At 36.8% G+C, this 24,025-nt stretch overlaps 2 protein-coding genes across 2 annotated transcripts in view; one reads left to right on the forward strand and one right to left on the reverse strand.

Annotated features, from left to right (window-relative positions):
- Nucleotides 1–24,025, forward strand: part of LOC306859737 (uncharacterized protein) — a 708,874-nt gene that overhangs the window by 215,581 nt on the left and 469,268 nt on the right. The gene's annotated exons all lie outside the window — the stretch shown is intronic.
- The window catches only part of LOC306859576 (bridge-like lipid transfer protein family member 3A), a gene marked incomplete at its 5' end in the record, with an annotated part of 38,807 nt that overhangs the window by 12,803 nt on the left and 1,979 nt on the right, over nucleotides 1–24,025 (reverse strand). The window contains 12 exons of the mRNA XM_079400675.1: nucleotides 690–883; nucleotides 1,074–1,215; nucleotides 2,810–2,955; nucleotides 3,274–3,444; nucleotides 3,997–4,083; nucleotides 4,384–4,564; nucleotides 4,841–5,011; nucleotides 6,145–6,285; nucleotides 8,272–8,461; nucleotides 8,847–8,938; nucleotides 11,685–11,723; nucleotides 11,855–12,017. Of these exons, the coding sequence (XP_079256801.1) occupies nucleotides 690–883; nucleotides 1,074–1,215; nucleotides 2,810–2,955; nucleotides 3,274–3,444; nucleotides 3,997–4,083; nucleotides 4,384–4,564; nucleotides 4,841–5,011; nucleotides 6,145–6,285; nucleotides 8,272–8,461; nucleotides 8,847–8,938; nucleotides 11,685–11,723; nucleotides 11,855–12,017 (1,717 nt within the window). The remainder of the gene's footprint in view (nucleotides 1–689; nucleotides 884–1,073; nucleotides 1,216–2,809; nucleotides 2,956–3,273; nucleotides 3,445–3,996; nucleotides 4,084–4,383; nucleotides 4,565–4,840; nucleotides 5,012–6,144; nucleotides 6,286–8,271; nucleotides 8,462–8,846; nucleotides 8,939–11,684; nucleotides 11,724–11,854; nucleotides 12,018–24,025) is intronic.

Genomic DNA, 24,025 nt, shown 5'->3' on the forward strand with positions numbered 1-24,025 from the left:
TAAAGGGGTCAATTAAAAATGGGAATGTCTATAGCTATGTTGTCCATCACCCTGTTTTTATGCGCATTTTGAAACGAGTGATGGAAAAAACACCTTAATTCACAAAAGTTTTTACACTCGCTTGAGGTGGTTTTTGACTTGTGCAGAAAAGGTTTATAATGAGAGATGAAAACACATTTACCGAATAAATCATGTGACTTTGCGCAATGTGACATCTCGTTGCACAGCATCTGAAATGTTACGGTCAATCTTAAATGCCCGAGCAAAGTCTGTCAAAGTCTTTTTGTATAATTGCCTCCCAGAACTGTCTTTACACGACTTCATTCCCAAACAGCAGGCATCCGCATCCTGTTTCGTCTGCTCGCTCTGAGGCGCAAGTAATGTATTATATATTAAAACATATATATTCAGTAGCTTATCCTACTTTTCTTAGTGACATTTAGTGCCAGTTTATCAGGAAGTGGCGATTTTGTTCTCTTTGACTCGTTGGATGGAAAGTGAATGGATGCTTTTTCGCAAATGTTTTATGCAATATTCCAGTTTCACATACAAGTTAAATTCGCAACTTTGGATGGAAACCTGGCTTATGATAAAAAAAAAGGAAAATTCTTTTTAAAAAGTAGCACCAAAAGCTTTTTAGGAACATCTGTATTTCCTTTTACAAAAGCACATAAGATCTGTTGGTTTACCTTCAGCTGTGTTGCATCCAGGCGGATATCGATGTGTTCGTCTGTCTTGCTGCTGTCCTGGAGATGATAAAAGGCTTTGACCTGATCTAGCGTCCTGTGTAGACCCCGTGAGAACAGAGTCATCCACAAGACACTTGGGGCATCCAGACACAGCTGTAGACCATTCAGCTGGGCATAAAGATTAGCGCAGGGAACTAGAGAGAGAGGAGGGGCCAATGGGAGGAAAACAAAAATTATAAGATTAGATTTAGATAAATTAAACTCTTTCCCATCAGGACAGATCAACCTTCAAACTGCGGTTCAACAAGAATGTGAGTTTGTTAATATGAATGATCTGCATTAACCATAGTGATCAATGAATGTGAAAAATCATAGCTAACGCACCAGGAAGTCCAGGGTTATCAGGGAAGTAGTATTCAGTGAACTGAAGGTGAATGGCAGGAGTGTTGTCTGGGAGATGTAAGGATTTGCGGTTGCAGGAGAGGAGAGACTGCGTTCTCTTGCTGTGACGGCCTCCAGTGGACACCTACAGCAACAGATAGGGTTTTAATAATAGATATGTTTTATTTATTTATTGACTTTAGCTTCTCAAAAAAGGTGACCAGCTTTTGTCACACAGAGTGTTCTGGGATTTAGTTACATTTAAATTATTTTAAAAAGCAGTTTTGTCTCTTATGCTCACCATGGCTCCATTTATTTGATTAAAAAGATACAGTAAAAACAGCTAAATTTAGATTTATTTTTTACGATTTAAATATTTTCTATTTGAATATATTGTAAAATGTAATTTATTCCTGTGATCAAAGCTCAGTTTTCAGCATCATTACTCCAGTCTTCAGTGTCACATGATCCTTCAGAAATCATTGCTGATTTGCTGCTAAAGAAACATTTATTACCAATGTACACAGTTTAACACAGTTGTGCTACTTCATACTTTTGTAGAACTGATGATACATTTTACACCAAACATTTGAAGTCGGGACAGAACATTAAACCATTTCTTATACTCGAGGGTAACATTTATCTAATGACTTTTTCCCAACATTTTCTGTTTATTCACCCTTGATTACTTTGAGAACTGTAGCTTTAAGAGTACACACTCTATGTTCAACTGTCCCAGAAAACATGCATTATATCATAAGTGACAGCACTAATCAAATGTTCAAGCCCTAAGGATGCATGACATTAAAAATTAAAGTGTCACATTTTCTTGTCGAGGCTCATTTTTGTTATTCTCTTAGAAAAATTACTTGCCGATCCACGTTACACATGAACGTATCAGAGATTCTTTACACATATTTTCTGAATTAGTGTGACGTGTTCAATTCATCTCAATGAAACTCATCAAAATTGTCATGTCGCCCCTGAATTTCCCATTTCTACTCTTAATTTGATAACCACAGCATAACCAAAGCATAACATCAGCAACACATCACATGCTGCTTTATCCTTGTGATGCAAAAAGGGATGACAAGCAGATTTCATTCTAATTTTGGACGGAACTGAAATTGTGTCACATAAAAAGCATGAGTATACAAGCTTGTGGTAAAAGAGTAAAAACAAATGAAGAGTTTATTTGCAAAACAGATAACTCCATTTTTACAAATTTTCAAAAATCATGTTTTTTATTATGTTATGTTTTTATTGTGTTAGTTAGCTGTTTTTTTTTTTAAGTAATTGTTTTAACCTAGTCAAAATAACCCAACTGCAACTGGAAAGCACAATGAAGAACATGATTTTTGAGAATTGTTAAAAAGTGAGTTATCTGTTTTTGCAAATGAACTCTTCAAATACAGTCTCAGTGTATGTCTATGCACAACAGAACAAATTAATTAGACTTTGACGATACACGGTTTGTTGTGATATGCTTAGACATCTAAAGTGTTGCTCAAATTACACATTATCTACATGAGGGATTCAAAAACTAATTTAAACCTGGGAATAAACAGAAAGGTAAATATACTTTGAAAAGTTTAAAATGAATTTAAAAAATACATTAAGTTACAACAAAGGCAAAACAGATGGACTTTTAATCTGCACTGTATAGAAGAATAAAGGCTGTCATTCTCAAGTGTGATTTCTCAATAATTTCTTTATGTTTGTGTAGAGATGTCTCAGACCTGATGGATGTCCAGGTCATCCACACGGATCACCATACAGCTGGAGCGAAGTCTCTTCAGTGAGGATCCTGAGGACGGGGCGGCTGCCGAAGTACGCCGTGAGGTCTGAGACCGTTCAGGACTGAAATTAGACAGCGATTCTCCATCTGCGTAACACAAAACAAACCAATTCATTACTAAGAAACTAACACAATAAAACAAACTCTCAAAAGGAAACATAACCAGAGACGTTCATGTCAAACGCATACATTTTTTGAGGAACCGATGCACCACTTTATATATTTTTTATTGTTTAGAATGTGAGAACTGTGTTTTTTAAAAGAGAAAACTCTAAGGTAACATTAGCATAAAGGAACAAGTTGCTACACTTTTTTTTTTAAATAATGTGCACTAATGAATCATTCACAATAACACCAACATTCATTGTTGGATTCGGGATGTGTAGACATTCAGAAAACGCTTACCCTTGATTTTTTTGGCCGGAGAGTCTTTCGCAGACACATTTGGCTCTGAATGAGGTCCAGGGATGCCCAGATCCTCCACCCTCCTCTGAAACTCCTGCAGCAGTTTGGCCGCCCACAGAGCTCGAGACTCCATCGCCCCGCAGTGACGCTCCCAGTGCCGACAGCCATCACCTGCACAGCACAGCATATGCCACTAATCAACACACGTCTCTCAACTACACTTCTGGCTCTTACCCTACAGTCAACCATTCATTGTATAGATCAAAAGTGACAGTAAATACATTTATAATGTTACAAAAGATTTCCATTTCAAACAAATGCTGTTCTTTTGAACTTTCTATCCATCAAAGAATCCTCAAAAACAGACTCACGGTCTTCAACATTTATAATAATACTAATTAAATCAGCATATTAGAATGATGTCTGAAGGATCATGTGACACTGAAGACTGGAGTAATGATGCTGAAAATTCAGCGTTTGATCACAGGAATAAATTACATTTTAAAATATATTCACATAGAAAACAGTGATTTTAAATTGTAAAAATATTTCACAGTTTTACTGTAATATGATCAAATAAATGCATCCTTGGCCAACATAAGAGACTTCTTTCAAAAACGGTAGTGTGAATTTTGAATGGTAATTCATTTGTATTAAACCTCTGAAGCACAACTCAGGAGAGTTTGTATAATTTGAAGCTCATATGAACAGCAGTAGAGTCACCTGGTCTGTGGAGCGGGTAATAGTCAAAGCCCAGCTTCCGGAAGGTCAGCTGCATCGCACCCTGCGTGCCTGGAGGTGGAGCTTCATCTGTGTGTACAGCATAAATCACATCACAGGGAAAGACAATATTTATTTGAATGTCCAAACTGACAAAAATGCAACATTTAAGTAAGGTTTAAATTCATCCCGTTTCTCGCATTAACAGCCCCACTGACTTTCATTGTTTGGAAAAGAGCAGCTTGAACATTTTGTTAAACGTCTCCTTTTGATTTCCACAGAAGAAGAAAAAAGTATGGGTTTGGAATGGCGTAAGGGTGAGTAAATGTCATTTTCGATGACCTATTATTTTAATGCATCTCAGTGGTAACTGTGATCAAAATTCATTACCGGAATCTGAAGAGCTGTCGTTGCAGATATGCAGGTCGAGTCGGGAGATGAAAGTGTGGTAGGATGATTCTTTGACATCGTAGAGGTCAAAATACTGGGCCAGTGTGCTGGGGGTCCCGACCGCTTCGGGTGGAGGAGGTTCAGTCCACAGAGAGTGGATCCCAGGAGAGGGAGGCGCAGTCTGATGTACAAATACAATAAGACATAAATAAACACTCAAGCACAGTCTGAGTCATTCACAGGGAGCGGCTGATGCAGAATGGGCTGCTCCTGCTGAGCTGTTTTGTAATTATGTGTTCAAAAGCCTCTCTAAAACCACCAAAACCTGATTCATGAGGCCTGAGCCAGCTGCAGCATAAGACAAGGGTTTCGTTTTTGATCTTAAAACATCAAGTGCCAATAAGAAGAGTATCTGATGATTTTCATAACAGACTGATTAAAGGGCACAGTGTGGCACCTGTAGTGTTTCTGCAGCCATGCTCTTCCTCTGCTGGGCGGACTTCTCCATGGCTTCAGTCAGAGACTTGGCGTAGTGGATGATGGCCTTGAGCTGAGAGTCTGTGAGCACCCACAGCAGATCATCCAGAATAAACAGCAGCTTAGAGGCCAACACATTACAGTCCTTCACCTGAGATGAGGAGAGTTAAGTAACGTCAGCACAGAATGCATATGATTTCATTCTGATCAAGGCTGCTCGATAGATTAAAATCTAATTAAAATCACAATAAGTATCATGAGAGAGATTTATCTTTATTGTTAGACACTTATTTTCATATAGCGTTATTTACTTAATATGAAATTATAAATAAGATAATTTTTTTCCCCCATGACTTGTTGGACAATTTCAAGACAAACTTAGATAAACTTTGCTGACATCCATTCAAAACTACTGAAAATTATACCATTTCAAGTTGAGTGATATTTGTATCTCCCTTATTGCAATACTCAACTATATTTTTAAGATATCTTGAGATAAAAACAAATTTGTGGTTCTTTTATGTCACACCATAGGACATTGCTTCACACTAAAGGACAGAAATGGTAGTTATTAAGTATTTCTATTTAACTTTGAACATGTCAAAGGAGAAAGAAAGTTTAATTTTGATATAAACAAGATCAACATGTTTTTTTTTTAACAAAACAATATCATTTATCAACAAAATTCAGTCTCTTTCAATCAGTATGTTACTAAAACTCTTCTAGCCCGCTAAATATAATTGAACTATATTCATTAAGATGTGAATACATTTTTTTAAACTATATAGCTACTCATTTTAAGGCATCATTTTTGTTCTATTTACTTTCTGCATTGTTCTTTGAGGATTTCCTCCTTTCTGCGTGGATCCCTGTTTATTTTCTATCTATATTTCCGTGTCCTCTCTCTTCCACTTATTTCTTTCGGTTTCAAAAACATAGTATTGCATTTTATACTTATTTTCATGACACTTTATAACAGTACAGGTTTTCTGTGAAAACATCAGAAAATAGTTTAAATAATATAATTATTGCATTTAAGAACACTGAAAATGATCAAAAAATAATAAAAAGGAGTTAAATAAACCTTATATAATTATTTGAAATGCTTTTTAAAGAGACCTTGTCCTGTGGTGTGACGTAAATGAGATGTTGCCTCTGTGTTCTTTAATTTGTGCAGTTGTTAGTAAATCACCAGCAGAAATTTCCACACCCATCAGCGCTGTTTTGGAACTGCGCTCTCGTGCTAATTTGCCCTGTTTAGTAAAACTGGCCCCAAAACCGTACCCTGCGTTTGAGAGCGATGCGTATACGTCCTTGATTGGTAATGAGGCGCAGTGGCATACTGCCCAGATCCTGCTCGTCACTCTCAATGGCATCCGCCTCTATGCGCAGACTCTGCCAGTTGATCTCCTTGAACGTTAGGACCTGCAGAACACCAGAGAATGTATGAGGATGAGACATAACACGAAATGAAAAACATGAACACAGGCTCAGCTATGAAACTGAGAACTGCCTTTTGATTGTTGTTTTTTTAAACAATTACCAGTTATCTATAAAGGCATCATCTGGTCATGCAAATTAACTGAACCAACCTGATCTTTTTCTATTCTGATTTCAGCTAAACAAAGTTTATGATAACATTATTATCAGATCTTATTGGCAAGTTGACATATTTCAAAGTGCTTACGCTATTCTGTCATCAGTAACGCATGGATACGCTGTTTCCGTTCAAATCAAAGCGTAAATAAACGTACAATACGTATCCATGCATTACTGATGATAGAGAATAGCGTACGCACTTTGCGTCCATCGTATGCGCTCCGAAATGACGCAATTGTGACACGGAGAGACAGAGAGGAGACAAATTGTTGAATAAATGTTGTTATTTTTATTTTCTTTGCGTACAAAAAGTATTCTCATCGCTTCATAAAATTCAGATTGAACCACTGATGGCAGATGGACTATTTTGACGAGGCTTTTCATAATTTACACTGAAGTACAAGTTACCGTGCGGTGTTCGGGAGTGCTCAAAAAGGGTTTAAACACTGAATTTTGAATCGATTTCTTCTCATAAACTCAGAGATGTGGATTCGGATGGCAATTAAGAAGTGCTTCATATTGCATCAGGACAATGACCCAAAACACCCTGCCAGTTCAGTCAAGGAATTTATAAGGGCAAAGAAATGGAAAGTCTTATATTGCCCAAGTTAATCTCCAGATTTAAATCTGATTGAACATGAATTTCACCAGCTGGAGAGGAGAGTAAAGGCAGAAACTCCCTAAAACAAGCAACAATTGGAATTGGCTGCATTAAAGGCTGGGAAAAGTATTTCAAAGGATGAGAGCAAGAGTCTGGTGATGTCTATGGGTCACAGACTCACTGCTGTGATTGTGCTCAAGGGATCTGCGCTCTCTCCACCCTCAATACCACGACTGAGGAGCCCTTGAGCAAGGCACCGAACCCCCAACTGCTCCCCGGGCGGCGCAGCATAAAAATGGCTGCCTACTGCTCCGGGTGTGTGTTCACTGCTGTGTGTGTGCACTTTGGATGGGATAAATGCAGAGCACGAATTCCGAGTATGGGTCACCATACTTGGCCGTATGTCACTTCACTTCATTTGCCAAAATCACAATTTGTATTTTTAATTATTACACTTTTATATCATGCAACCTAGCTGAACAACTAAAAATTTGTGTCAGTTTGATAGCATGTTGACTGCAGAAACACTCCACTGACTTCATCTCGCCTACCGACGCCGTGCTTCAGCGGGCAGCGTAACCCTGATGGCTGCAGGCGAGCAGAAGCACAGCTCTATATTGAGAGAGCATGAGAGGTCAACATCCTTCTTACATCTAACTGCATTATTGCTTGGGATAGGCTGGTTTAGAAGATCTGGCAACCCGAATATACTCTTCATATATCAAAATGATTGGCCTGATTTCATTATCTAATGGCCGTCTGGAAAAGTAATTAAGTGGGGACTTTTCGTGTGCTTCTGAGAGTGAAGAAAAGCAAGTGAAAGAGGAACAAGAGGAGGAGAAGTGAAGTGTAGAAACACTTTGATCTGACAGCTGTTGATCTCGGCACTATGACGGTGCTGCTCTTTGTCCCCTTTTGGATTATGTAACCACGGCTAGTTTTCTCCATAATGATTCACTTGCTATTTAAAATGAAGAAACGGACAGTTAAAGGTGCTTCACCCTGGGTTTCACCTCTGGAAAAAAATGCCACATTTTTGCACTTCTTCAAGGTAAATGTGGCAAATGTTGATAACCTCGGGTGCTTCTGCCAGCAGGTGTCAGACATGTCAAATTGAGCGCTCAGTGTGCCAGGACGGCCCACACCATGTGCACTGAAGTGTAAACCTGCTTTTACTGTTGTATAGCACTTGGTGCATGTCTGTACCGTACCTCTCCTCTCTTCGGATGTGTAATGCGTGTGTAGCGCAGGTCGCTCTTCTGCCATTTAGGATTGAGGCTGCAGCCCTGGAGCTGCCAGAGCTCAAAGGAGGCGTGAAACGCTCGGGCCTGAACTTTAATGGTGATGGAGTTGATGATCACAGACATTCCCTCCACGACCTTCTCAGCAAAGCCATACTCGCTGCAGAGACAACAAACAGACCACAAACATCCATTACACAGACTGGATCTGACGTTCAATCCAGCGTATTGTCAAATAAAAATGAGAAATTTTGCCTTGGAAACATTTTGAAGTACTAAAATTACTCAAACTAAATAAAAATAACTAATAATAATAATAATAATAACTGAAATAAAAATAGATCCAAGCATGAAAAAACAACAAAAACTAAATATTTAAATGAAAACAGTATTGATGCTTGACTTAGCAAGTACCACTAATGAATCTAAATGTCAACATGCGTAATGGAGAGAAGATCATAAGGAGGTTTCACCACTGTCTGTATGCATTTGTAAAAACACTGTGGATCTGATTTACTAAAAAGCTAACAGCAGATCATTCTGACCTTTGGCCTGCAGTAATGGCAATCGGAGAGGGGCCGTTTGGGGGCCGGGGTTCCTCACAGGTCCTCATTTCAACTTCTACTTTATCCAGGAACTGCAGAAGGAGAGGAAACAGAGTTCAGTAGGTCAGAACTTCTGATGCTCTCAGTCACTAATTGTGTGATGAACTACACTGCTCAAGCCATAAATTATCTATGGAATATGGAAATATGAATCTCCCAGCAATCTCCAGAGTGGCAAGTTCTAGGAATCTAGATAACATTAGCTAACTTTAACTGGATAACAATCTAATGTTAGTTAATATGGGATATTTAGTGGTAGAGCATTAAGCATCATGATGTATTCAAAATCTGCACACAAACTTTGCATTCTGGGTCCTTTTGGTTCCAGCAGAACACAAAACAGTAATTATTATGCTTATAATATATGTTGTATCTGATTAATACCTTCTCATTTCAAAGCTTTGAATGTTATCATGTTATTACTACATTTACGTACTTTTTATAATTATTTTAAATGAAGAAATTCTTTGGAATTTTACATTATCTACAGAAGAACCACTGAGATGCAAGAACAATATATTTTTTAGTAATCATGAGAATTTATATTTGAAAACATCATCATAAGAAATTTATAAGAACATATAATCTGAGAATAACCAGTATGAACTCCTTTGAAATCAATGGATTTAATTATTACATTTATTTGAACTTATAACCAATGACTGATTAAAAACAGACAGTTTACAACATCAACATACAACAAAACAACAAACATTAGTCTTGAATGTTCAAACAAAATATATTCAGTTTACTGAATAAAATTTCCCTTAAACATGAAAAAGTTGATACATTTCCCATGCTGCAATAGTTCATCATATTAATCATGCATATTAATGTTTATCCACAAAATGTAATCCCAAAAGTGCATGTGTAAGATATGGGAGAAAAACGGGGCAGTCGTGGCCTAATGGATAGACAGTCGGACTTGTAACCCGAAGGTTGCGGGTTCGAGTCTCGGGCCGGCAGGAATTGTAGGTGGGGGGAGTGAATGTCCAGAGCTCTCTCCACCCTCAATACCACGACTGAGGTGCCCTTGAGCAAGGCACCGAACCCCCAACTGCTCCCCGGGCGCCGCAGCATTGGCCCACTTCTCCGGGTGTGTGTTCACGGTGTGTGTGTGTGTGCACTTGGATGGGTTAAATGCAGAGCACATATTCCGAGTATGGGTCACCACACGTCACATCACTTTTTTTTTCTTCACTTAAAAAAGGTTAAATATATTTTACAAAGATCAACTGTAACTCGTGTAACGTGCATAAGATCATGTTTAAGCTTCACTTAATACCTGGGTCAAAATGGACCTGAACATAAAAAGTGAAACTTTATTTTTAATAGCTAGCATATATATACATATATATATAATTTTTTTTTTATCTTAAATAAATAAATAAAAATAAATTGCATTTGCATAATTATGCACAATTTTAGCAAAAAAAAAAAAAGCATTTGCATATTGTCTTTCCCCCAACTAAAAACAATGCACTTTTTTTTTTTAACACTTTTTATGCATCTCATCTAGTTCAAAATAGACCTGAATGCATCATGTGGGTTAAAAAGACCTAGAATTATTCAACCTTATCATCTGCAATGGTTTACTGTAGTAGTTCATTCATTCTCCTATATTTTTGTATTTGCATTTATTTTTGCTTAAAACTGTTCTGATTTTGCTTATTTACATTTTAAAACTTATTGACAAATCTAAAACTATGGATAAATGAGCTGTAGACCAGGTCATTGAAAAGCCTGCAGTCACTGTTGGACTCTATTGGACCCACTTTAACAGACGCTTTAGCATTTGAGTGAAAAGCACACTACTAATAAAGCAGTGGGGAACCGTCAGGGAGGGCCTAAACTATTGAAAAAAAACAATATTTATCATTTTTAAATAAATTCTTTAAAACGATACACTTTTAAATATTATTTTAATAAAAAGTCATAATTTCTCATTTTATTTAATCAATTCATAATTTGGCAATCGTCATCTAAATAAAATAAATATGATTTCTGTGGAAATAAACTCTTCAAATCTGCCTATTCAGTGAACGCCGCCCATTTTCTCCATATCTGAATGTTTCCGCCTAGCGTTTGCGGCTCTGTGATTGGTGGTCCCGCTATGAAATTACAGAGGGCTAAGCAATAGTAAATCAATGGGAGCTTAATTTCAAGTGACAGAAAAACTGACCAATCATATCTTCGCTCTTAATGGGCGGACCTTGTTATCACTAACTTTATGACAAGTTCCGCCCGCTGTGAGATCTCTACCGGAAAAAAGTATATATGCTGATAAACTAACTAACTAAGGTTAGCTATAATTTACGTCACGACGGAAGCCGCAAATTACGTAAGTGAGGACATTTACTGGGCCGCTGTGCCAATAATATTAATTATAAACCATGCTTGTTACTTTGTTTTGCTGTGAGTGCTGTCATGATGTGTTGGCTTACATTAAACATTACATTTGTTGGTTTTGTGCACAGACCGATTGTGTGATGCATTTGTAATGAGCATCTCATTTATACCACACCAGTTCAAGATAAAATTTGCTTAAAGATTGAGCAAACTGAGCAAAGGCTGGTTGTTTGGTTTTTCCCCTGACAATGGGAGAAGGAGAGGGAGAGGGCCTAGGTTCAAAAGTCATGCTTCGCTATTGTAATACAGGTACTTTTGCAGAAGTGAAAAAGGATAGGAGATCATGTGGTAAACAGGGGGATGACATACTGTGACAGAAAGAAGAAACATGATGTAAGAGGGGAAACACATTGATGGGGAGATTCTTACCAAACATATGGGACTGGTCTTCAGCTTTGTCCATTGTATCTGACAGAGAAACAAAAACACACATTTAAAAGGCCAATGAATGTGTTTGAATATCTTTGTGATAATTTACTAGGAACACTTCGTGCTCTTTAGCATATTAATAATAATTGGTCCAGGCTCTCTCCATCTACCCGTATAGCAGCCTTGTTGCAGTAGACGCGGGTGACGGCCAGCCAGGTGGGCAGATCCAGCATGTTCTGCAGGACCTCCTCATCCAGCTCCAGGTTGGACAGCTGCCCCTCTCCCTTCAGCGTGCTCACGTTGATCTTATCCGGGGAGAGGTTCTTAGTGAACCTACACAAAATGAAACAACCACTGATTGGTTAGATGGTTTAGGAGTTATCTAAGAAGGGGGGGGGGACTAAAGAACTAGTGAAAAAAAATGTACCAAGTTCTCAGAAATGTACACTTCTTATTTATGTCAATTTCATGTGTTTTTTTTTTAACACCAGTTGGAATTTAATGACCCCAATGTGGCATGTGGTGTAACCATCAAACCTAAAATCAAATCAAATGACTAAAAGATTATGCTAAACTACTTTCATTCCGTGTCAACTCAACCAGAGGTCCCCAGCTCAAATATTTAGATTTTGCTAATATTTTTTTCTTAAGAAAGAAAGACATGTATAGTACTGAAAGCCAAAATATTAAATGTCATGGATGACTATTGAATGAGTAATCCACTATTTTGTACAGCGTGTGTGTGTGCGTGTGTGTATGTGGGGGGGGGGGGATTGAGCCAAATTACAAGGAGGTAAAAATGACTTCAGAAAGATGGCAGCATCACAATGTTATTTTTACACAGAGATTAGTAGGCCTGTTAGTAAAATCGGTTGACTTTAGCCATCTTTGTTGCATTATGTACTGGTGGTGACCATTCAAAAATGGGGAAATAGCGCTTTTCAAGTTTCTTCTCCAAAGTTAAAAAGAAGAATATCTTTTATATCTTAATATAAAAGATCTCTCAATGCCCTTTTAGATATTGGGTCTTAAACTTTCCTTTTGGCATCTTCATGTAAGGCCCTATATGGTTCGGTTCCACAGATATTGGAATTTTAATATTGGTCCAGGAGTAAATTGTTAAAATGTACATATTTTCAGTGGTCAAAAACCAAATGTGGGTCAATATATGCAAAAAGAGGAACGTCTGAAGAACAGATAATGTTGGAACTAGAGATGCATCTCGTTTTCTTCTGTCAAAACAACCGCATTGAACATACCTGTCAGAGTGCCATAAATATTGTTTCCAAAGTTTGCATGCCTATAACTCAAGAAGTATTAAATATATTACAATATGATTTTAGATTCTAGTTAATAAACTTAATCAACTTTTCTTTTGGAATCTTCATTTTCAAAGCCCCACATCGTTCAGTCCCAGAGATATGGGGGTCTCATTTAGGCTCCATATTCAGATATTATTATTAGGTATATTATTACCTGTATATTACCTATTTTTGATTTTTGGTGGCTGAAAATAAATAAATTTATATATATATATATATATATATATATATATATATATATATATATATATATATATATATATATATATATATATATATATATATATATATATATATATATATATATATATATATATATGCGTTTATGTATGTATAATGACAATGTATGACCTTGACATGTTCCTTACATCCTCAAATACATGAATTCAGGTCCATATTTAATGGTGTTTATTGATAAATAAACAGATCTGAGAAAAAGTGTCATGTCATTGACCCATTTACAGTTTTTTATTTTCCAAATGCTTGCACACAAAATCTTTCCTTTTCACACAATTTCTGAAACCTGACATTCAAACACATCTGCAAAGCCATACACTAATTCTTGTGATTTAATTTATCACATGAGGAGAGTGAGTCGAGCTGACTGACAAGAAGAGTGAGGCAACACAGACAAGACGATGCCAGAAGAGTTTCAAAACCAAGTGTAAAAGTTTTAAAAATATTTTATATTTTGAAAAGCCTGTTGACCTGCCATTTATCTAAGGTGATAATGGAAGGTTTTTTAACATTCGTTTCTCATTTATTTGGTTCCACACTATCTTTATTTTATTTATTTATTATTATTTTACATCAAGGTGTATGCAGTCCGTACCTCCAAACTTTCTTAATCGATAATAAACTTTCTACGGTTTATAATTATTTGTTCCTCAGTCTTTACAGATTTTCAGTTTTGTATACTTATGCTATTTAAAATTTGTAAGTTATTTGTTATTTATATTAGGCATATAGCATGGTGTATTTAGGGCCCAAGCCAGTAAGGCGCAGGGCCCTATTGTTCTTCTAAGGATTATTATTTTTTTTTTTTTTTTTTTTTTTTTTTTTTTTTTTTTTTTTTCAATCATCCGGGCACTTTTGGGGGCCTTAACGTGCCCGAAAACTCTCGAAAATTGGCACGCACATTGGAACCTGCGGCCATTAGGACGCCGCTGAGGCTGGGACCCGGGCGTGGCACAGGGGCTCTACGGCGCCCCCTGGAAAATTGTCAGAAAACTTGATGTATAGCTCACACATACTTGCACGTATTCATATGAAACTCGGTACACATATAGAACTCATTGAGCTGAACAACTTTCACGCAGCATGTCTTAGGCTCCGCCCAACAGGAAGTCGGCTATTCAGGGCTGTTTAAAAAGCGCATGCTCTGGAATTTGATATACTCCTCTGAGGATTTCCATACGATTGCCACCAAACTCGGTGAACATGATCTCAGGACATTGGGGACGCTAAATTGCGAAGATATTTTTGATATGTCGAACGGTTTGCCCGTGGCGAGGCGATGAAGTTATGGCGAAAAATGAGACCCAGGAAATGCCTAATAACGTCCACATACATTGTATGATGTAGATCAAACTTCAGTGATTTGTTCGTTGTATGATGCCGATCGGATAGATGTGACTATTATGACTGAAAGTTATAGCGCCACCAACTGGCTGCAGGAAGTGTGTCGTTTTCAAAATGCTTTGAATTCAGCATCTTATTTTTACTCGATTTGCTTCAAACTTCACCAGAATAATGTCAAAACACGGCCGATGTAAAACTGTGAAGGGAATATTGATATCTAAAATTATGTTGCCATGGCAACGTGTCAAAGTTGAAAATTCGTTTCTGGTGATTTTGAGGCAGATAACATGTTTAGAATGTCATGAAACTCAACACACATATGAGTATTAATGATAGTTAGACACTGGAAAAAGCTCATAAACGGGCGTGGAAGAGGCACTCTATAGCGCCACCTTTTGTCAAAAATGAGGGGGTTAGTTTTAGCTACAGACCCCAAACTCGGTACATAAATTGTTCTAATTAATCCGGACAACTTTCTAATTTACAGTCATTAGCTACGACCAACAGGAAGTCGGCTATATTTATTTTAATGTGGGTTTTTTTTAAAAACGGGCTGTAAACAAATTAATACTCCTCCAAGCAGAAACACGGAAATCACACCAAACATTTTTTATCATGATGCCAAAATACTGAAGATGCTAAATTGCGGACGGATTTAGGATATCTTGAACGATGATTTAATGGCAATTTATTAAAGTTACAGTAAAAAAGATCATTTTTTTTTTTTTTTAATCTTTTAAGAGCAGCTTCCAAACACTTCATAAAAAATTACATACACAGAACAATACAGTCTGAGGATATGTGATTAATTTCATGAATTTACAATACACTATGCAGAGGAGAAAATTTTAAAACTATCAGAGAGTTAGACTTAGACTGCTTCTGGGTGAGAGGTCCTGTCAGCCTGCAGCTGAGTGAGGGGTGGGGGTGGGGGTGGGGTGTGAGTGACTGTGTGAGTGACTGTGTGGATTGAGCCAGTGGGTGAGAGAGAGAAAGAGAGAGAGAGGGTCTGTTTTTTAAAATCTTTAAAAAATGCTTATAAATCATTAAAGATTTTGATAACACTTTATAATAAGGTCTCAATTCTTAACATTAGGAAATGCATTAATTAACGTGAACTAACAATGAAAAATATATTTTTTACAGCATGTTAATTCTTCATTGATAGTATGAACTTACAATGAACTAACAATGAACAAAATATTTTTAATATTAGAAAAATAGTCATGTTCAAAAGATAAAACTTTAAAATGTAATAATATATTAACACATTTTGGAATTGATTTTGATCAACATTAAATGGTATATATTTATTAATGATGTTAACTAACAACAGTTAAATAATGTTGTTTTTTAACATTGGTTAATTCACAAATAACATTAAATATTAACAATATATTTTTTACTTTATTCATTTGTGTTAGAAAAAATTATTCATGTTAGTTAATGGAAAAATAAATCATTAAAAAATGCTTATAAATCATTAAAACCTTTGGTAACTATAATAATTTCTCATTTGTTAGCATTAGTAAATGCATTAACTAACATCAACTACCAATGAAAAATATATTTTCACAGAATTTAAAGTTTTATATGTTGTTCTGTGTGTGTGTGTTTCACAGAGTTGATGGTTTGGATTAACCCTTTAATTGCCGTATCCCTTAAAATCAAACTGCCAGAGGGTTACTGTGATGCTTGTGCTCGCTGGGCACCGTTTTATCGATGCCACCGGGGGTGGCGTATGCTGACGGCTTGGGCCCGTCATCGCTGCTCGCAGCTATATTTTTATTTGTTTTGTTAATAAAAGTTATATGTTCTACGTTGTATTTTGTTGTTGCTTGAATTGAATTCAAGAAATTGATGCCAAATTGCCGCTAAATTAAAAGTGAAAGTAAAATGCGCACGGTGCTTTTACAAGCTATTTAAAAGCAGAGGGAAAGAGGGAAAACTGAAATGACCCCCCTACCCCACCACCACGACCACGGTGACACCGGTGTTGTCACACGTCGATTAACCGGTGAGAAAATTTCCTCACCGTCACAACCCTAGTCTTGGCCACCGTGCTGCAGCTCAGTTTCAGAGTCTTGGCAATCTTCTTATAGCCTACGCCATCTTTATGTAGAGCAACAACTCTTTGTTTTCAGATCCTCAGAGAGTTCTTTGCCATGAGGTGCCATGATGAACTTCCAGTGACCAGTATGAGAGAGAGAGCGATAACACCAAATTTAACACCTGCTCCCCGTTCACACCTGAGACCTTGTAACAATAACAAGTCACATGACACCGAGGACAGAAAATGGCTAATTGGGCCATTTTGAGGGGACAGCAAGTTTACACTGTTATACAAGCTGTACACTCACTACTTTACATTGTAGCAAAGCGTCATTTCTTCAGTGCTGTCACATGAAAAGATATTAAAAATTTACAAAAATGTGAGGGGTGTACTCACTTCTGTGAGATACTGTATAAGAAACTACACATATATACACACACACACACACACACACACATATACACACACACACACACACACCTTTTAGGTCATGGGAACACAATCACATTCCTCAAACTCTCTTGCTCATCTTTCGCATTCCCTTTTCGGTCACTTTTGACGCACCTATATTTTTAGGTAATAAGGTTTGAGCTGAAACCCCAACCACAAAGAAAGTCATTGACTAACAGCGAGTAATAAGATTACACCATTCCTGAAGCAAGACTGCTGTAAGCCCACGGGAGTGTTTCTAACCCCTGCCCTCAAAACCTGCAGGGATCACAGACACAAGCACACAGAGCACATCTAATATTCATTGTGCAGCGCTGCACTCCGCCTGCCTTTACACTTCATAAGATAAAACCAGCACGTTCACAATAAATGCAGAGCTCAGAGTAGCCGCTTCAAACGACTGAGGTGTTTCATGCATTTGAATGGGAAATCGCCATCTGTTCAGACTTCAAAGATTAGCCCAGCCTTCAGTAGACCAATGAGAGAAATACACTGTCATGCAGTATTACCACAACACTTTAGTCATGTTTCAATATGCTGCACTACATGACTGGGCTATTCTGTGATGCTTTAATGTTGTATAGTTGATAACAGTCAGATTATTCCACACAGAGAGAGTTTTTCCCAAGTAAGATTGAAAGAAGTGCTTATGAGAATTTTGGCATACAGCAGTCACGGTAGAGGCTTCTCCGTTTGTGTTCCACTGAGGACAGAAAATCACTTTTCACAATTTTGAGAAAGACAGAATATGAAACAGGTTATCATAGTGAACTAATGTCAACTTTACACTGCAAAGGTGGCACAGAAGCACTTCTATGGCATTTAGATGTCTTTACACAGACTGTTTAATGCTGCTCAGAGGTGGCATGAATGCATTTAGACATACAAATACAACTCTATTCTTTGATACTAGTGGCTGAAGTGGATCAGAGAACGCTTAAAGGTGCCATAGAATGAAAAACTGTCTTTACCCTGGCATATTTAAATAATAACAGTTCTGTACATGGAAATGACATACAGTGAGCCTCAAACACCATAGTTTCCTCCTTCATATGTAAATCTCGTGATTAAAAAAGACCACTGAAAAACAGGCGAATCAGAACATAACACCGACTGTGACGCAACAGTCGGGATCACTACGCCCCCAACATTTGCATAAACCCGCCCTTGTTCTAAGCCGGCCGAACCATCAGAAGCTCTGCAGGTATTGTAAATAAACAAGCGCGGACAACAGCGAAAATAACACAATAAATGTTATGTTCCAGGCCGTGCAGGGGCAGGGTGTGAAGTGCAGGGATGGGTTGGTGTCTGTATTCAGAAAGGCACAGAAAGCAAATAACGCGAGCCACTAAAGGGACATGGTTAGCTCCTTGCTAGCGGTAGCCTGTTACAGTACATACGATTTCACTCTCAGTAAGGAGAGATGAGGATGATGGCGAATGACTTACAGATCCTGAGCACCACTGACAAGCATCTGATCTTGTGAAATGTGTGGTAAGTACTGTTGCTCCATAATGTAAACATAGTTTGTGTGATCGCGTCTCTTGAAAGTGAACTATAACGCGATCGATGGATCGTTCAAAAGCAGTTTCAATGCCTCGCATATTAATAACGGCTCCCTGATGCCCACGTTTTATAATACAGTATAATTACCCGACGATATAACTGCGAGAGAAAGTATTTAAATATATATTTTCCTCCCTGTGCTTCCTTCTTGCTGATGAGCCGTACTGTGAAACAGCCAATCAGAGCAGAGCTCATTATTATTCATGACCCTGCCAAATAAGCCAATAACAGACCGTTTCATTCTAGGCAGAAATCCTAGGGTTGTAAATGGACATGTAAAATCGTTTCTGGAGATTTTTTGCCCTTACCTAAGCCACATACCTTCTGTGTAGATATCAGAGAACAATTTAAAATACTGTATCAAATGCATTCTATGGCACCTTTAATTTAGCTGGCTTTTAAGCTGCATTACATTTTTGCATAGAATTTTGAGAGGCACAGAATAGCCTTAACAAGGCTGTGTAAAGATGCCTTAAAGCTAAAAAAAAAAAAAAAAAAAAAACTTATTTATATATAAACTTAGACTAGATGCCTGAAATACAAAAACACAATAAAAAAAACAAAAAAAAAACATATATATATAAAAATGAAAACAGAAACTATAAAAAAAATAATAATAATAATAATAATAATGATAATAATAATAATAAATATATATATATATATATATATATATATATATATATATATATATATATATATATATATATATATAAACTAATTCAAAATATTAATAGAAATCTCAATGATACTAAAAAACATGATATTAAATGAAATGGAAGAGGTTCATATAGAAGATGATGAAAGGCTTTTCTTCTCCGAGTGACTTGGTTGACAGAGCTGTGAGAACAAAGAGGACTATGGGACAAACAACAGACTGGCGTCTGGAAACTCAGCATCTCTTTCTGTCTCCTGAGAGTGAAGCAGCCAGGTGTGCTGGGGAGTGTGTGTTTATCTCACTCTTTGCCTTTCTCTTTCTCTATTCTTCTGAGGGTTAGACCCTTCAAAGTAGGGCTGGGTGATATAGCAAAATAAAATGATTTTTTCATCCATATGTACATAAACATATATGCTAATCATTTTTATGTATTAGATCTGAAATAACTTAAAGCAATAGTTGTCCCAAAAATAAATATTCTTTTGTGTTTCACAGAAGAAAGTAAGTCATAGTTTTAGAATGACTTGAGGGTGAGTAAATAATTAAGTTCCTTTTTGTTTTGTTTTTTACATGAAATATCCCTACAAATAAACATATTTTTCAGGAACCCTAATGCAACTAAAATGCAATATAAATCTAGATAAAATTAATAGCAAAAAGCATGTTCTACATACTAGTGTTGTCACGATACTGGAATTTCTAACTTCGATACGATACCTTGAAAAATATCGATACTCGATACCATTTTCGATACCACGGAGAAAAAAACTGCCACAATATTAAGGGGGTAATTTTTTTAATTTAAAGATAAATGTAACAAGTCGAGAACATGCGGTATAATTTACATGAACAAAAAAATGTCTTGAGGTACTGCATTTGTTGATTTATTTATTAATCTTTTATTAATCTTAGTTAAATGTTAATTGAAACTAACCTTTACTAATACATGTACTAATTAAAATCCAAAGTTCTATTTGCTGATATTCTCATTTGCTTCATAACCAAAATATTTCCAGATATAGGGCCCTATGAAATCCGTTTTATTTTTCCCCAAATTCCATTTTATTTTTTTCTACATTCAATTTTTGTCTGTTTGAATTTTTCTGGACTCTTTTTTTTTTTAATGGTCAAATTAAATGCTATTAATCTAAAAGCATGTCTAATTCATTAAAATCATGAAAATTATACAATTTAACATTTAATTTATTAAAAGTGTAACAAAAATGACACGTTTAGGGCCGTATGAAATGTTTTATTTTTTTCTCACCTTATGTTTTATTGTTACCAAATTCTGTGTTTTAGCATGTCTATTATTTGAATGCATACAAACTATTTTTATTTATTCTTACAGTAGCCTTATGAAATGTGTTTTCCTCCTCAGAAATTCTTTGTTGTGTATTTAAATTTTACTGGATATCAGATGAAGGCATAAAACAATTTTAATTTATTTATATTTGAATTAATGAAAATTAAACATTTACATTTTTGGCAAATGAAGGGGATTTACTATTAAAATTAAAATATTTTGTGATTATTTCTTTAAAAAAATTAACAGTAATAGTAAGTAGTAGTATTATGTACATTCTACTTAATAATAGTAATATAGTTAAACCGAACGTTTATTTTGACGGGTTGCCGTGAATACTTCTAAAGTTCTGTGTGTGTATGAGATGATGCTAGTTTTACTCAAATTAAATGGTAAAATGCTCGTAAAGTGCTTTCAGATCAGTTCTGGAGATATTGTTGATGTATTTATGTCCTCATTGAGACGGCAGACGCTGAAATCACCGCGAGCGCCACATTAGTAAACACAACCGCACGTGCAGCACATTCACACAGAGACGCGCAGAACATGCAGGATTCATATTTAAATCCACTTTTGCAGCTTAATATTTACAGATACTAGTCCATATCGCGATTTGATTTAAGTGTAATGACCTACTTTTGATTAATTCATCCAAACTTTGACAAATTCCGTGACATTCCGCGTTCAACTGTAAATTCCGTTTTTATGACTGGATTCCGTGGCGTTCTCTGCATCGCGGAGATCATATATCCCTACAGATAGCGCTCCTGCTGTGTTCTTTAACAACCAGAGCAGTCATCTTTCTATTCACTTCACTTTTGCTATTTAACCAGAGCGAAGGAGACGAGTGCGGTCACGTGTGGTGCTTGTCCACGCGCCTTTGGAGAGAAGTGAAAGTGACAGCTCGGCTAGTATCGGTGTATCGATACTTCGGGAAATTAATATTGGTACCGTTCAGATATTTCAGTATCGATATTTATCGAAATATCGATATTTTTGACAACACTACTACATACTGACTTTCACTAGATGAACACAAAGTAGGGATGCCCGATATTATCGGACCAATATAGGAATCGGCCGATAATGGCTTTAAATGTAAATATCGGCATCGGCCCGATGTGAAAGATTATGCTGATATGTCGATTAGAGGAATACGTTAACTCACATGTGCTCAGGGTGTGCTAGCGATCACATCAACAGTGTGGCTCATTCTTGAAGCAAAGATTTGTCTAAATGATGATTAGATTCCCTGCTTTGGATCGCTGCATTTAATCTGTTAAAGCACGTACAGAATGACGCGTTCGGTGTGTGACAGAGTCAACAGTAATAGCTGCAGCAGAGGCAGCCTCTCCCGCTGTTGGCCTACTTCTAATAAAATTAAAGCAAAATACACAAATATTATTTAGACTGTTTTCTGATTAAATAAAGCAGCAATCGATGCTATAAAAGAAAAACATCACGCTATTCATAATGTTTAACTTTATATTGCCAGCAAAATCATCTTGAATATTTCATATACCGCCCCAACCTACTTCAGAGTATAATAGCGCATGCACTAACAGCACACATGAATGGGTAAGAGGGCTGGATCACGTCTATCTGCTCACACCATCATTATACATTCCTATTTTCTTACGCTCCTGTAGTTCCTCTGTCCCGCAGATCTTAACAAACAGTGTGAAAAACTAAACTAAACCATAGACGAGACTCTCTCAGTAATGCGAGTTCATCGTTCTGTGAAGAGACCACAGCTAGAAATATTCCTTTCACTAAAAGCTTCCCTCCCAGAGGATGACAAAACACCCTATTATAAAGGACAGCTTCCGCAAGACCACAACATCAAAGCCTTGGGGTTTAACAGTTCAAAACCTCAGGAAATCGTCTCAATTTTCTATCTTTCATTTCCTACCAGGCCAGACACATTAAATGGCTTGTCTTTTTCAATAGCCCATAGCCTTTAGTTTAAGACACAATCTCAAACCACCGTTTTCCAGTCAGTTGCAGGTGGTACTCGGGGAAGGATGTTCTCTATAGGGAGATCTCATTTGCAAACGCCCCTGAGTGCAAGATGAGTCATTTATATTTGTATTCTAGTTTTTTTGGGAGGGGTAAGTATAATTGAATGTGTGTAACTGCATTCAAGGCCTCAATGCTGACCGACATGGATTAAAGGCCACAAAACTTCACTTTTGAGCGTATGGTGTCTCTACAGCCTGAGAAGCAGAAGGTTGCTAGTTCAATCCCTAGATGGAGCGAGCCACGAGCTATCATATGACTAAAGCACTTAACCCCAGGTTACTCCAGCAGGATTGTCCTGGATATCCGTATCACTCAGCAGATGAAGCAGCAGCTTAATCGACTTCAGCAGTCTTGGCTGTTCAGTGCCACTCACACACTGACAATAAGAGAAAAATTAAAGTGGTGCTTGCCTGGTCAAAACTCATCAACAACACAATGCTAAGGCTATTCTGGTCTCTAGTCCTCATTAGTTTCAAAATCTGAGTGTCATCATTATGGTCAAGGACAAATTGACCCTAATTAGAACTAAATTAACAAACAAACAAATACATAAATAAAAGAAGCAGCTTAAACAAAATCAGGTGAAATAGTAAAGTGTGAAACAGTAAAACTGTGAATATTATAAACGGTAAGTAAGTTAACTGTATTAGCACATGGAGTTATCAACATCAAGATCATGGGTTCAATTCCCAGCGTACTGAACATGCAAAAACTGATTTAAAAAAAGTGCAAAAACATTATCCTTAAAAATATATAAAAATAAAAAAGGTATTTGCAGCTGCCTTTAACCATGAAAAATGCAGGTTACAATCTCGGTATAAATTTTGTACGCATATTCCACAAGATTTCAGTGTTCACAAGCATGTTCATGAACCTAAATGAGAAAGTCACAAAAATAAATATATAAACACCATAAACAGTATTTCTAACTATTCAAAAATCGAATGGGTCAAATTGACCTGCAACCTAATACTAGGGCTACATATGACTCCTTCAATGGAAATCTAATGGATTTTACACCTTTTTTGTACCTTGTTTATTGTCTCCCAGGCAAAAATGATGTCTAATCACTTATGATTGAAAAAGAAACAGCATGTCTCTCCCTCATTTAAAGTGGCATTTATGTCTGTAGAACAAAAATGATAATGTCAAAGCTTGATATTCAGAGATGAGGTCTGCTAAAATCAGTATTTCGGTATGACCTCAGTATGACCACTAGTAACAGTGAGGTTTGCTTTAGTAAATGCTACTAAGGAGAAGGTCCGAGTGTGTGTGTGCATGTACAGGTTTATATATCCTGGTGGGGACTTAAACCTGAATACACACAGACTCATGGGGACTCGTGTCACGGTGGGGACCTAAATTGAGGTCCCCATGGTTACA

Source organism: Barbus barbus (genome assembly GCF_936440315.1).
Source record: "Barbus barbus genome assembly, chromosome: 40".
Taxonomy (NCBI): Eukaryota; Metazoa; Chordata; class Actinopteri; order Cypriniformes; family Cyprinidae; genus Barbus; species Barbus barbus.